This window comes from Felis catus, chromosome D3, assembly GCF_018350175.1.
Source record: "Felis catus isolate Fca126 chromosome D3, F.catus_Fca126_mat1.0, whole genome shotgun sequence".
NCBI lineage: Eukaryota > Metazoa > Chordata > Mammalia > Carnivora > Felidae > Felis > Felis catus.
Window position 1 is genome coordinate 22,292,130 of NC_058379.1, and position 15,170 is coordinate 22,307,299.

The 15,170-nt window shown below is 50.4% G+C and overlaps 1 protein-coding gene across 3 annotated transcripts; it reads right to left on the reverse strand.

The window, feature by feature from the left end:
- On the reverse strand, positions 1-14,743 carry TCN2 (transcobalamin 2). 3 transcript variants are annotated; one of them, XM_019814773.3, is made up of 10 exons: positions 14,591-14,743; positions 14,018-14,228; positions 9,899-10,091; positions 8,724-8,893; positions 7,523-7,684; positions 6,279-6,451; positions 5,955-6,141; positions 4,941-5,106; positions 3,060-3,175; positions 1-587 (listed from the first exon to the last, which is right to left on the reverse strand). In XM_019814773.3, exons 2-10 carry the CDS (start codon positions 14,079-14,081, stop codon positions 526-528), a joined length of 1,293 nt encoding a protein of 430 aa, XP_019670332.1. In that variant the 5' UTR covers positions 14,082-14,228; positions 14,591-14,743; the 3' UTR covers positions 1-525. The 3 variants fall into 3 exon arrangements, with proteins under 3 accessions (XP_019670332.1, XP_003994846.1, XP_019670331.1); XM_003994797.6 differs by having other exon boundaries at positions 14,018-14,231; XM_019814772.2 differs by lacking the exon at positions 14,591-14,743 and having other exon boundaries at positions 14,018-14,320.
- Positions 14,744-15,170: the final 427 nt, after the last annotated feature.

The window sequence follows — 15,170 nt, forward strand, 5'->3', positions numbered from 1 at the left end:
GCAGGTGTACAAACACTTTAATCATTTCATAGGCAGGGTTTGAGCGTCTCTGCGGAGCCCCCACCAGCTACTATGCCACAGCAAGCACTGGGGCCACCACCATGAAGGTGGAGTTGAGAGCTGGGATCAGGGCTGTAGCCCCTGGGCCATAGAGGTCTCCTTGCAGGGCTTCAATCCCAGAGGGGCAGTCCTCATAGCACCAGTAGCCGGTGACTTCTCCTCCTTGTGTTGAGGAGTCGGAGATGCTTTATACCCTACAGACCATGCATGGCCTTCAAAGGATGCCTGTGTGGCCAGACTGGGCCAGACTGGAGCAGACAGCCCTCCCAGGGAAAGCGCTTGGTTAACTGATCCAGGGTGGATGATAGCTTAGGACCTTCACAACGGTGGTAGCTGGAATGATCCAGGGGACCCTATCCAAGTGCACATGAGGTAGCAGCAGGGTTGGGCTGTTACAGCGATGTCTGGAGGGAAGGCAGAAGCCCAGGGAGTAGGCAAGGCTGCTGGGGTGAGTGAGCGCAGAAGCTACCAGGTAGCCAGCCTCAGCTCAATGGTTTCTCCATCCTTGGGGGTGTATTCAGCAATACCTGTAGAAACAGATTGAGCAGGGGGGTTAACAGGGAAGAGAATCCTATCCCCAACCTCTTCTTATGGACAAGCACCCTGAGACCAGGGTCTATAAGATCCACTCAGGGCTTGGTGGTGGGAAAGTGGGAACAATCCAGAGCCAGTCTGGAAACTGAAATTAGCTGTAACCTCAGGTCCCTAAGGCCCACAGGCTTATTTTAAGGTGGGGGAGCCCCCCCCCAGGGGGGTATACAGGACAGCATTCTGGATAACTAACACAGGGTGAAAGGAGCCAGAGACCCCTTGACAACACCTGGTGGGCAGGATCACTGTCTTCATAGTCCCCTGTGGGGCCAATAGGAAGAGGGACTTGCTCAGTGTGGTCTGAAGGAAGAACCAAGACCGTGAGTGAAGTCTCCTTCAGGGCCAGCCTCTGATCACTAGAGACAAACCAGGCTCCAGCATGATACCTGGGTTCAAGCCCCAGCTCTTCACTCATCAGTGGTATGACTTTGAGCAAGTTATTTAACCTCTGTGAGTGCTAGTTTCCCCATCTCTGAAATAGGGACAATAATGGTATCAACAACCAGGTATTCCTTTTTCCCCATGAGAGGGGGTTCAAGCTGGACTGGAGGGCTAGGGGGTGAGAGATAGAGGACACATGTCCCACATCTGCCTCATGATTGAGTTGTCCCAGGCTACCCTCCCTGCGCCACCCCCTTCCTTCCCCACAGCCCAGCCTCAGTAATTAGAGGCCAGATCTGGGGTCTCCATATGCCACGTCTTTGTTTTATTACTCAATCTTCTCAGAAGCCAGGCAGAGAAAGAGAATGCTTTTTCTTGGACTCCTTCACTTTGTTTTATTACTCAATCTTCTCAGAAGCCAGGCAGAGAAAGAGAATGCTTTTACTTGGACTCCTTCAGAAAGTCCCACATTCTGGAAAGCACTTAGCTCAATTCCTGGCACATGACAGGTGCCCAACAGAAGCTCCAGGTAGCAAGAGCAGGGACAGATGACCCTTAAGAGTCTGCCTGGTGACTGGGGGCTGATGCACAAGGATGCTCATGACAGCTTGAGGTGTAAGAGTTAAAACTGGAGACACCCCAAATATCTAGCAGAAATCAAGAAGCTGCAGCCTATCCATCTCACTCCATGCCCCACCGCAGCACACAGTGCCAGGGCAGGCCCTGACTGGCCTAAACCAGGTGTGTGGCAATCCTTGCTCTCCAGCCAATGGTGAGTGCAGAACCTGAACCAGCTCCTAGCAACAGGGATGGGTCCAGGAATTTGCCTGTGTCCCAATTCCACCTTTGTCTGCTGGGGGCAAACAAAGTTCTAAAAGGGAGCAGCTCTGGGAAGACATAAGAAGGGTGTGGAAGCCAACAGAGAAAGGAGTATGGAATCACAGGGGAGCAGGGCTGGAGACCAGGTTACACCAGCCCTGAAGTCCTCAGTCCAAGACACTCTGGACTTGGGTCACAACAACCCAATGGATGTCATACAGTGGAAGCTAGTTTGCATCGTGTTTCCTGTTACTTGCAGCTCAAAGCATCCTCATGAGTGATATATTCTACGTGGCTATTACAAAGGAAGGGGGAAATCTACATACAGCAACACAGAAAGATGTCTACAATACATTAAGAATGAAAAAAGGGGCGTCTGGGTGGCTCAGTTGGTAGAACATGTGACTCTTGATCTCAGGGTCATGAGTTCGAGTCCCACACTGGGCACAGAGCTTACTTTAAAACAAACAAACAAACAAACAAACAAACAAACAAACAAAATGTTTAAAAAAAAGAACAAAAATTTAAAAAAATAAGTTGCAAAACAATATACAGGGCTCTGCCATGCAGTATGCTAGCACTAGCCACATGCAGCTATACAGTGTTTGAAATCTTAGCACAGAAAAAGCATGCAAAATGTCACTAATAATTTTACATTGATTATAACTTGGAATGATAATATTTTGGATATATTTGGTTAAATAAGATACATTATTAATATTAGTGTCACCAACTAGAAAATTTAGAATTACACATGTGCCTTGCATTTTACTTCTGTTGGACAGTATTGCTACAGAGCATGGCTCCATTTTTATGAAAAAATAAACTTATGTATTTAAAAAATTAGGTAGAAAAAATACACCAACAGTTAAAAACAAGAAATAAAAAGAAAAAACAAAAACAAAAAAAAAAAAAGAAAAAAGAAAGGAAAAGAAAATATATCAATAGTTAAAAGAAGTTATTTCCGGGTAGCAAATTATAGGTGATTTTAACTTTCTTCTTTTTTGCCTGATTTCCTAGAGTTGCCACAGTAACTTACATAAAAATTCTTAAGCATTCAGTTAAATAACGTACAAGCAACCTTGAGCATCAGTGATTATCTGAAGCTGAGGCCCAGAAAGATTCAGAGGAAAGCTGAGGTGTGCTGGCCTCACTGCAACAAGGCTGGATGGGGGAAATGTCCAGAGGTAGCTGGCCACCAGACCTACCCTGTAGCAGTGGGGTGTCAGGGGCTCGGAGGAGCTGCCAGAACTCACGTTCCCCAGCTTCTTTTCCCATCACAGAGGTCAGGAAGGGGCCTGACAAGGTGTTCTGCGTTCCATACCTACCAAAGGGACAAAGAGAGGGAGAAGTGACTTTTGCTTCCACTGACCCAACAGCAGGAGCAGAACTGCCCCACCAAGAAAGTCCTGGCCTCTCCCTTAGGGCCAGAGTCCTTCCCAGGCCATAGGCCTCACCTCCATGCCTCCTCTGCAGCCCTCTGACACTGCCCACCCAGGGGACTTCACCCCCTCTGCATTGACCAGGACCATGGCCTACAGGAAGGGACACCTATTATATTAACAACTCAGCAGCTGCCCCTTCTCTGGGAGCTGATATTGCAGGGGTGACGGTCAGAAGATGCCAGCCCCATATATAAGATGCCAATGCCCAATGAGAGAGGGTGAAGCCAGCATGCAGATAAAAGCAGGAACATGCGAGATGGAGACACCTGGTGGTGGCATTGGGTCTCTGGTTCTGGAAATTTTATGACTCAGTGGCACTCCCCTCTTCTTGTGGCAAGATCGCTCAGTCTTCTCTCTGATTCTACACACCCCATGCTCCCCGTTACCAGAGAGAGTTGGAGTTAGATTTCTGACCTTTGCAACCAAGAGACTCCTTATTCACACCACCCCCACCCTGAGTTCCTGGTCTCCAACTCTGTGTTTCTCCAGACCATGTGGATGCTGCTGCCAAAGGGATCCTCTTAAATCCATAGGCCATGTTCTTCCTCTCCCCAAAAGGCTTATCAACGTTTCTGTCTTAGAGAGGGAGGGTTTTTACAGTTTTAAGAAACAGAAAACCACTCATGGTGACTTAGTCAAAGGGAAAGTGTTATTTGAGGGGGTGTCATGGAGCAGTCCCCATTGCCCTGTCATTCCCTAACTCTATGGGTCCATGTGGCTGCTTGGAGCACGTCTCTCTGTTTCTCTCTCTCTCTCCTCTCTTTCTCTCAGGAATCTCTCTGCAGTCCAGCTTTCCCTGCCATGCATTCATGTGCCGTCAGACATGGCCTTCCTGCCTGGCCTCTGCACCCAGTTCAGACACCTACTTCCACTAACAGAATTGCTTCTCTGATTAATATCCCTGATGTCTTCTCAGAGGCTTTGGAATTCTGAATTAAAACGTTAAGTTCTTTTATTTATTTATTTATTTATTTTTCATTTTGATGACATTTTACAGACAGGAAGGCCAGCAGGTTCTGGGTAATCTCAATGCCTGCTGGACTGTGGCCTGCCAAAGGTGCTCGGTGTGTGTGGCCGTCTGGGACTGTGTTGGCTCCCAGCAGTATTGCTGTATGAGCTGCAAGCTACCAGGAAGAGAACTGAGGTGGGCTTAGTAGGTAACTCATCACAGGGAGTAGACCAAGCCCATCTGATAATAAAAATTCTTATTCTTATGAAAGCTAACATGTATTGAGCTTACTAAGTGTGGGACCCTGCATATATAATAAGCATGTTCCATGTCTTCTTTGTGCACTAATTCCTAGACTCTTTGCATGGGCCCCATGAGGAGCAGGGTACAGCTGGTGTCTTCAATGGCTCATTGGAAATAACGGGTTCTGGGCCTGTAGCTGGGGAGTGGTGAAGCTGGGATTCCAGTGTGGGTGCTCTGCCTCCAGAGCATGTTTTCATAGCTACAGAACAACGCTGGCCCATGGCTGTCTGTTTCCACTACAGCGTGAGCTATCAGGGTTGGAGAAGGTGGAAGCAGAGCCTGGGCCGGCACCTCTCTTGAGGGAGCCTTCTCTTCTATCCTCGTCCCATCCAAGTTCTGTTTCAGGGATGTGGGGTCAGGAGGGGGTGAGGGCTGGGAGGTGGGGGTCTCACATGAATCCTCTGAGCTTCTGGGCCTTCTTAAGGACATCTTCCAAGGAGGACCCAGCAGGGACAGAGATGGAGTTTATGTATGGTGGCGAGACACTGGGGACCTTCAGCACGACACGGATGACCTCTTGGGGCGGTGAAGGGGTCTCCACAACTGGTTCCAACATGACTATGTCAGGGAGAGAGGAAGGGGCAGCTGGTGTGAGGGCAAGGAGCCAGGTGTTGGTGTTCCTTTCTTCCCTCGAAGACACTGTGGCTCGTCAGAACCTCTTCCTGCCCCTTGGTCCCATCTCAGCCAGCACCACCAGCTGCCATCCCAGCCTCCCTTGTCCCTTAGCCCCCCAGTTCCCCAGCTGCCCAAAGTTGGGCCCCTCACTGGTTTTTCTGCCTCCAGTATCCCCCTTCCCACATAGCACCCCAGAGGGCTCTTTCTAGAACATGCATTTATTCATATGACTCCCCTGTTACCTCCGAAGGTCTCCTCTCTTCATTCTCCTGCCTGTAAGCCCAGCTCATTCTCCCAGACCCTACTCTCTAGTAAGACCTTCCCCAAAATTTCAGTCTTTTCCACCTCAGTGCCTGTTCTTGCTGCCTCCTCTCTCCTCTGCCCTTGCTACCTTCTTCCTCCACTAGCAGATCCCACTCTCCAACTCAAGTCCGTCTCCCAGATGAAGCCCTGATTCAAGCTGCTAATTGGAACTCATTACGATGTATCAGAGCTACCCAAAATGTGTCTCTCCCATTCATTCATTCAAACATTTCTATATCGGGCATCATGCAAGGGGCTGCAGATTCATGGCCCACCCAGAGTTCTCTATTTGATATCTCTCTCCTCACACTGTGGCTTTCTAGAAGCTGTGACTGCATCTTAGCTGACAGTATGTCCCACGTGCACCCCCAAACCCCTGTTGACTCAGCAAATCAGGACTAAGCAACTTCCCTTCCCTGACACATGCAGACTTCAGGAAGGGCCCTGCAGACTGAAAAGAACAGGGCTCCCCTGAAAGGCCTAGCTACCTCTTGGTGCCTCACAGTCTGGGGAGATGAGATCCACATAGCTCTTGCCATTCAGGACAGGCAGCAGCTGGGAAATCATGAGAGCGTTCTGGAAGGCCCCATCCTGCACACTGGCCAACAGAGCAGCCCTTGCCTTAAGGCACGCTGTGCCCAGCTCCACCCCAGGCATGGAGGACTTCATCAGTAACTGGTGACAAAACGGGGAAGAGAAGGAGGAGGTGAGGTGGGTCAGCTGGCATGGAGGGGACAGGTCTTCCAGCCTCTGACCAGGCCACCTCCCACCAAACACCAGGGTGGGCTATGGCCCCAAGCTCTCCTTCCTACCTGTAGTGCCAGAGGGGTGCTGTAGACATTTCCAAAGTAGCCCTCAGGGGTCTGGGCCTTTAGGATCTTCTCTCGTATGTTCTCAATGGCCCGGGTGATCTGGTGTTTCCGATTGGGGTTGAGGTTGGAGTGCTCTAGACAGGTGAAGGCCAAGCCTGCCATGGCCACTGTGTCTGCAGGGGACAGAGCCAATTGGGGTCAGACCAGGCAGGGCCCTGGGGGAATAGGTGACCACCCAAGGCCTCGAAGAAGGGCCATAATCAGATCAGCAGTTTAGAAAGTTTTCACCAGCTAAAGGGAACAACTCAGTCCAGTGTGCCTAGAGTTTGCTCAGTTTGGCCACTGTAAGTCCAGAGTCCTGGAAGCCCCTTAGTTCCAGGCAAATGGGGATGATAGGTCACCCTACCCCTGTCTATTATTTAAGGGTTAGAGGTTAGGGAGAGAACCTGGAGGAGAGAGATCCAAGAGGACTTTATCTTACACCACTCATTCCCAAACCTGCCTGCCCTTTGAAATCACCAGGGAAGTCTGGAACTCACTGATAGCTGGGTCTACCTCCAGCTAGATTTAATAGGTCCAGGGAGCTTCCTGGGCCCCAAGGTGATTACTGTGTCCACAGTGGTTTTTCTACAAGCCTCGGGCAGAGAAAGCTTCCTACTGCCTTCTCTCTGGGGCACCTCCTTGCCCTCCCAACCTACTCCATCCTACCCCCACCCTATGCGAGGCACACACACTCACTCACAGAATGCCAGAACTGAAAGAGACCCTGAATCACAGTGACAAGAAAGGGCACTGGAAGCCCAAGGTCACATAGTGAGGTAGCAGTTCCAAAATCCACGTCTCAGGCTTCCAAGCTCATATAATGACAAGATCATAACTATATATCCAGAACTTCTTTGTGCCAAGCACCAATCTAAGTCCTTTATTTATAAGGCACCTTCTATCAAGATACTGCTGGGAGGTTATTTTACAGGAGAGGCTGAACCAGAAAGGCCAGCTGGCTTGCCCAGGGTGTCCTACAATCAGTGTGTGTGACAGAACAGGGGTCAGGATCTCAGTTCAGCTCCAACACTGGCTCACAACCACTGTACCACACTCAAGAGTCCTCACCATTTCACTCCTAAGGGACTCATGAGGAGGGGCCCCAAGGAAAGGTGATCTTGGGCCGAGGGGTAGAGGCCCTCAGTTGGGGCTGGGGACTGGAGGAGTGCCAGCCTGGCTTTAGCAGGGTCTAGCCCACTCACCCACAGAGAGGTGGCCCTGGTGGAGATGCTGTTCATGTTCCACGGCATACAGGAGCTTTCCCACCACACTGTCATGGAGCCGCTTCTGGTGAACACACAGGGCCAGGATGCCCAGGCCATACTGATAGTAGCTGGTGTGGGGCTGGCCTTTGTTATTGTGTCCTGGGAGGGAGAAAACCATGGGGCAGGGACTTCATACCAGGCCTGAGGGGTTGCCTCTCTGCCCACTCCCAACAACCATCCCAGCCGGCACACAGGACCCCCTTGCCTATGCTTCCTGACACCCTCCTTTGGGTCGCGAGATCCTTCATTCCTTCATTCCCTCAATCCGTTCTTGCTGAAGATCCACTACGTGTCAGGTGCTGTGCTCAGAGTGATGACCAAGCCGGTGGTGACCGGCCAGCCACAGCACAGCCAGGGTCTCCAACAGTAACACAACCTGTACTCATGACAGCATGATTAGTACTGAAATGTGGACCGAGGTCTCTGGGGCCATATGGTAGAGGTCTTTGACTAGCTGGGGAGTCAGAGCAGGATTCTCTAAGACAGTGATGCTGGGATGGTGGGCGATGGGGGGGGGGGGGGAGCTAAGGTGGAGCAGGAGTAAGCTAGAAGGGGAGGGAAATCTTCTAGATTGAGAAAACATATATTAAGACCTTGATCTGCAAGCTGAGAGATCAGTGTGGCCAGAGCCAGAGGGGCAGGTGAGTGGGTGAGCCAGAGAATGGGAGAGCAGGTCTTAGAGAGGAGAAGAAGGGCAGACAGACTGGGCTTGAGGTGCTGTGGACACAGCAGTGGGCAGCCTGTGCAGGGTTTGAGCAGGGCTAATAACATCAGATTTACATTTAAAATGCTTGCTCTGGCTGTCATGTGCCGGGCCGAATCAGGAGGCAAGACAGTTGGCAGAGAGAGGCTGAGGAGTAAGTAGTACAGGGGCTGTGCCAGGGGTCGACAGTCAGGTCAGTCATGGTGGCTGAGCAGTAGAACTTGTCAACAGAGTATATGTAGAGTGCAGGAAAGGCTTGATCAAGGATGGCAACTGCAGCAGGCCTAAGCCTCTAGGTGGATAGTGACACAGGCAGAATGGGGGATAGGAAAGAAGCCTGAGGAGAAAACCCAAAGTTCTGACTTAGATGCTTCCCCACAGAATACTATCTGATGAGCCCCACCCCCAACATTTGGCAGACCACGTCCCCCTCACCAATGGCCTTTTTCTCGTCCTCCAGGAACCGCTTCAGCTGCGAGACCAGCCTGTCCCCCTTGCGGCCCTCAACAAGCTCACAGTTAGCCCTGAGAGCTAGCAGGTAGAGGGCCAGCTGGCCCATGGAGGGCTTGTCCTGGTAGTCACTGTTGTCATCGTTGAAGGTAAGCCTAGGAAAAAGCCAGTTAACAACACTTCCGTAAGAAAGTGCCACCCTCTCAGTTAAGCTTCCAACTTCGGCTCAGGTCATGACCTCATGGTCCGTGAGTTCGAGCCCCGCGTCAGGCTCTGTGCTGACAGCTCAGAGCCTGGAGCCTGTTTCAGATTCTGTGTCTCCCTCTCTCTGACCCTCCCCTGTTCATGCTCTGTCTCTCTCTGTCTCAAAAATAAATAAACGTTAAAAAAAATTAAAAAAAAAAAAAAAGAAAAGAAAGTGCCACCCTGGTGAGCCTGGCTTGGGGCACCCCCCTCAACATCATAAAGTGAAAAAAAACCTAACAATAAGAAACTTTGAACTGCCCAAAGCAGATGTAATCAGCTGTGCAAGTTGTAAGGTGCATGCCACACATATTTCATAAAGATGAAAAATTAGACTCAAGGACAAACCCTGAGGGTTCTCACATCCACATGACCTGTGCTTACCCCACCATTTTGATCACACTTTGCCTACACAGTCTCCCCTTTCTTCCCTCTCCCTGCCCTGCATCCACTCTTTGAGAGGGAGTCCAAGCAGGACAGGCTTCATGGTGTTCCTGATCCTTCACCTCTCATTCAAACTCTCACAGTGAGCCTCAGAACAGGTCTTCCTTAATGCCCCTGGAAAGGGAGCACAGAGTTAGATGCTGCTAGATGCTGCTTCTGGGCTTAGTATGGAAGATTGCAGTCATGGATTAGTGATGTCTGCCTTAGCATGGGAGGGAAGCACAGACGGATGCTGCTTCTGGGCTCAGTATGGGATGGGGGGCAGAGGGGGAACTGTGGTCATGGATTAGTGATGTCTGCCTCCAATCTGGTCAAGCCAACCCCATTCTACAGATGGAGAAAGTGCCAAAGGAGACAAACTTGCCCAAAATCTCCCAACAAATCAATGGCAGCCCAAACGAGAATATAGTTCTCCTGTCTCTTAGGATGTGGAGCAAGGTGTGGGGAAAGGAGAAGAAAGTGAACAGCAATACCCCAGGAGGCTGTGCTGGTAACTGAGTTTGAGGATGTGCAGATAGAAGGCCTCCCTGGCCCCGGCCTGCAAGCTGGAGAGGCGCAGACCCACGTAGATACTGGGGTTCAGGTGCTCCAGAGAGAGCCAGTCCATCCAGGGCAAGAGGCGCTGGCCCAGCCTCTCCACCAGCTTGCTATCCACCTGTGGTATTTCTTAGGAAAGAGAACAGACCAAGTGAGGTCACAAGGCTAGGCCACCAGCAAGGAACTGCTTTTACCTTACCAGGGCCTTCTCCGGGGTATAAACAGCTCTACTCCCTCTCCATCCAGTACACACCCTACTTGTATGGGGAAATATGGCTGTAATAAAAGGCAGTATGTAAATAGGGGAAAGTAGATTTCCCAGAAGAGCAGTTGGAGTGGGCCAGGGAGAGGTGGCGGGCTGAGGGCAGAGGAAGCTGGTACCGGGCAACCAGTCTGCCATCAGGAGTAACAGAGAATGGAGGCCAAGCCGTGTGATATGCCCCAGCCACTGTGCCCGACCTCACTTGGTCCTCATGCCAGCCCTGTGGCATAAGTACTGTCATCATTGCTTTGCACAAAAGAGGAAACAGCCATTCAGAATCAGGTTGTGTCTTCCAGAAGGTTGCACGGCCAAGGATAAACCTGCCTACAAAACCCCTGTTCTCTGGTGCTCGGCTAAATTCATGTTCTATCCATTTACACAAACTGCAACCCACATGCAGAACATGTTACATACAGTTTTAAAACTCTGCTGGCTGCCTCCGGCTAACTGGGGCTGCCTGGTGAGCTTCCTCTGTATAGATCTCAAAATAATGCTTTTCCTATCACATCTGTTTAGGTGAAAGGGACCTGAGATTGAGGGGTGAATCCTTGGAAAGTCATCATCGTTTACAACCATTTCTCTGTGTGCTTTGGGATTTGCCTGAAACTGTGTAACCAAAATGCTGACATACTAGCGGAAGCCTCAGGGATATTTTCCAGCTCCAGCTGACTGCTGCCTTCCACCCTTAGGGAAGGAAACTTGAGCTCAGTAGGTGGCCCTGGAGGCACTTTGGACTTTTCCCCATTTACTGCCTCCCAGTTGCTGTAGGGCTCCAGCTACTTCCACTGGGCCACATCTCAGGATGCTGGGCAGGCTACCCCTCCCAGGAGATTCAGCAATGGAACTGCCAACCAGAGCTCTTCACCTGCCTCTTGGGCCTTCTGATACGAGGACAGGGTTCCTCTCATACAGGCCCATCTTTCTTGGTTTGGGTCCCACCATTTTTTTTTTAAAGTAATCTCTACCCTCAACGTGGGGCTCGAACTTACGACCCTAAGATCAAGAGTCCCATGTTCTACAGACTGAGCTAGCCAGGTGCCTAATGGGTCCCACCATCTTATGCCTCTTTTCCCAAAAGTCATAGGTATTTGTTGCTACCTGTGGAGGTGGTGGGGGTAAGGGGTAAGGGTGACTTTTCTTTCTCTTTCTCTTTCTCAGTGCCTTTCTGTATCTGCTTCCATTTCTGTAGGTATTTCCCTCATTCTCTCTGGATCTGTCTTAGTCTCTATCTCTTTCAGCCTATCTCTCTGGTCATCTGTCTCTCTGTACCTCTCTTTCCCTCTCTCTTTTCTTCAAACTGGTAGGGGAGCCTCACCCCCACTCCAGGCTTTGACCTCCAGCAGATGAGTCAGCCCTGGGGTTACAAGTGATAAAAAGAGGAGCCAGAGCTATAAAGAGAGGCTGATAACCACAATTCAGCCTCCTTAAAAGGAAGGAGCCAGGCAGATTCACCTCAGTAATAAAAGTGGCGCTGGGCAAGCTCCCTCCCATGGTGCTTCCTGCTCACAGGGCCACCCAGCGTTGCCAGCTGACTGGCTTTGACATTCAGAAGCATAGAAGCCTACCCTGGGCAAGCATTAGTGCAGCATCCTTGTCAATTTCACAACTGCACAGAGCTTTCAGCTGGTAAAGCAGATGTTGTGGGATCCTTCACACCACACCAAGGAGGAAGGCCAGGAAGCATTCTTAGACCATTTTGCAGGTGAGGGAATGAGGGTTGGGCAGGTAAGTGGCTCAGCAGTAGTGGGCTGTACCCCCAAACCCTGCCCAGGGCTTCTGTCTTGACTATGGACCCACTATTGAATGGTTCATGCCCAGTGAGGATGAGGACTGGGTCCCAGGTCTCCCCTGGAGACTATCTAGACAGGAACCAAGATCCAATAGTGAGGGGTCTGGTTGCACTTATGGAACACAGGTTGGAGGCTCCTGGTGCTCAGGGAAGACCCTGGCCTGGAATTCTGAGAACTGAGTCCAACAAAGCCCCGACAGGTCACCGGGCTCCTCCAACCCTTGACAGACTCATCTGTCACTTGGGACATGGCTGAACCTGCCTCTCGATTTCTCCAAAGATCACAAGAGACACTGGGAGTGAAAGCATATTGCACAGTGTAAGGCCGTGGGCAGAATATAAGGAGGGAGGAGAGGTGGGTAGCCCCAAAACACAGAGGCTTCCCTGCCTGCCTTCTGCTTTCTGCCCATCGCCAGTGCACAAATAGCCCCAGGCCTGTGTGCTCAGACTCCCAAGGGTTCCCAGAGAGACTCCTGGGGACACGGGCACACAGAGCTGAAGCAGCCAGGCTCCTATGCTAGTATGCAAATGCCTTGCCATGACCTGCCACCTGTGCCTCTCTTGGGCTTGTCTCCTGTAACAGTGACTGCATACTAGCTTCCCTCTGCCTGGGATGCCCGTTCTACCCCCCAAACACACTCCTTTTCTTGCCAGCTCCTTTTCTTCCTCTGGGCCTCAATCCCCCTGTCACCCCTGGTCCTCGGAAATCCTTCCCTGAACGCTCTTCCTGAATCAGTGGCCCCCAGCTCTCCACCTCCATGCCTGGCTCACTTCCTTTGGTGCTTACCACGGCCCCCAAATACAGCACTGATTTGTCTCTTGACTTCTTTTGTCTGTCCCCTTTACTAGAACAGATGGACTAGGAAGACAAGGATGGGACCTGTCTTGCTCCTTGTTCTTTCCCCAAAGTCTAACACTGCACTGACACAGAGAAGTCTTAGTCAACGCATGTTGAATGAATAAATAAACCCATGAGTGAATGAATGGGAGCATTTTTGTATGGTGGGCTATCAGACATACACAGTTGACCCTTCAACAACACGTGTTTGAACTGCATGGGTCCACTTATATGTGAATTTTTCTTAATACAGTACAGTACTTTAAATGTATTTTCTGTGGTGCCTGGGTAGCTCAGTCACTTAAGTGCCTGACTCTTGGTTTTAGCTCAAGTCATGACTTCACGGTCTGTGGGTTCGAGGCCCAATCTGGCTCTGCACTATCAGTGCAGGGATTCTCTCTCTCTCCCTCTCTCTCTGCCCCTCCCCTGCTCACACTCTTTCTCTGTCTCAAAATAAATAAACTTAAAAAAAATGTACTTTCTTTACCTTGTGATTTTTTTTGTTTTTAATATTTTTTTAATGTTTATTTATTTTTGAGACAATGCGAGAGACAGAGTGCAAGCAGCGGAGGGGCAGACAGAGGGAGACACAAAATCGGAAGTGGGCTCCAGGCTCTGAGCTGTCAGCCCAAGGCCGACGCAGGGCTCAAACTCATGAACTGTGAGATCGTGACCTGAGCCAAAGTCGGACGCTTAACTGACTGAGCCACCCAGGTGCCCCTACCTTGTGATTTTCTTAATAATATTTTTTTCTAGCCTACTTTATCATAAGAGTTCAGTATATAATACATATAACATACAAAACATGTGTTAATTGACTGTTTACCTTATCAGTAAGGCTTCTTTCCAGTCAACAGTAGGCTATTGGTAGTTAAGTTTTAGGGGAGTCAAAAGTTATACATGGATTTTTGGCTGCATGGAGGGTTGGCAGCCCTAACCCACGTTTTTCGAGGGTCAACTATAACTAATCTCATTATAGTGTGTCAAACATTGAGGTCCAGCTAAGTCCCAACTGTTAATGAAGCCCAAAGGGGCAGATATAGTGCACCCTCCCACACACCCCAGCCTACTTCCCCAGGTATTATATAATCAGGGGCTTGGACATTATAGTCCTCCCTCCTAAGGACCCAGGAGGAAAGAGGCGCAGGGTAGATCTGGTTACTCACCGCAGATATCAGCGAGAGCCCCCAGGCTCCCAAGCAGGAAGAGGAGGACTCCAAGGTGCCCCATGGCAGGAGCAGGTGGGTGAGCAGCAGGCGGGAAGCTGGACAGACTCCTAGGGCTGGTCTTGCAGAGGCTTTCCTAACCACAGCCGGTCACGGCTCTAGAAGAGGCAGCTTCCTGTCACTGATTAATCCCTCCACGCCAAGCATCGAACTGCTAAGTCAACAGAGAGAAAGAGGAAAAGATCTGTAGCTGAGGGAAAAGGAAGGGCAAAGAACAGAGGAAGGAAGGGCAGAGCAGTCTTCCTGGAGGTAGGGAACGGCAGCGGGGGGAGGGAGGGGAGGAGAGGGGGGGCAAGTAGGAATGGTATGAGACAGCTTGAGGCCAGCCACATTCTGTCTTGCTGCCTAAAGAGCCCTGGGCAAGCACAGAGGCCTGACATCTGATCTGCCCAAGTCTGTCCTACTGTGCCTGTGTGGTATCCTTTTCACTGTTCCAGCTGTGGACAGGAAGGACTGGGGTGCCTACCTGGTACCCCCCCACCCCCAACAGAAGGAGACCCTGGAAGTGCTCACCCAGTTCTGGGACAGGGAGCAAACAGAAAGCTGTAGTGGTCACATGAGTGACTGCTGGCGTCAGCTGTTCTCTGCCTGCCCGCCCAGAGTTGGGGGTGGGAGGGGCTGGACCCGGGCCAGTTTTTTCAACCGGCCAGGAAAGCTGGAGGCCTCCTGAAGACAAAACGAAACAAGGAACAGGATTTAATCATTTGAGACACGAAGCGCTGGGTAGCAGGGCTACTTATTAGGTCTAGGAAAGTAACCTTAAAAAAATCTGTAAGGAGAAGAGAGAACAAAGGATTCCTCATCTGCCTAACTACACAGGAGAGTCAATGTCTAAGAGTTAACCCTGGTGGTACTGTGTGGCCTTGGCCAGGTCACTTAACCTCTCTGAGTTTGAAATAGTTTCTTCTGTGTGAGATGACAGGGTTGGATGAGATCATTCTAAGCTCCTTTCCAGCTCAACTTGTGAAAATGTTATGATCTTAAAACACCTATAATCATTTCCTCTAATGAGGAATGCAGTCATATTATGGCTAATTGCCAAGGTTTAGCCTTTCAAGATAATCTGGTTTTGTGCCTGACTTATCACAATTCA

Bases quoted from the DNA above. Each gene is read 5' to 3' on its own strand.
- TCN2 (XM_019814773.3), bottom strand. From the start codon at position 14,081: ATGGGGCACCTTGGAGTCCTCCTCTTCCTGCTTGGGAGCCTGGGGGCT. The intron at 10,092-14,017 runs GTGAGTAACCAG...CTCTTTCCTAAG, and splicing joins GGCTCTCGCTGATATCTGCG to AAATACCACAGGTGGATAGC. The intron at 3,176-4,940 runs GTGAGACCCCCA...TCCCTTTGGTAG, and splicing joins CAGAAGCTCAGAGGATTCAT to GTATGGAACGCAGAACACCT.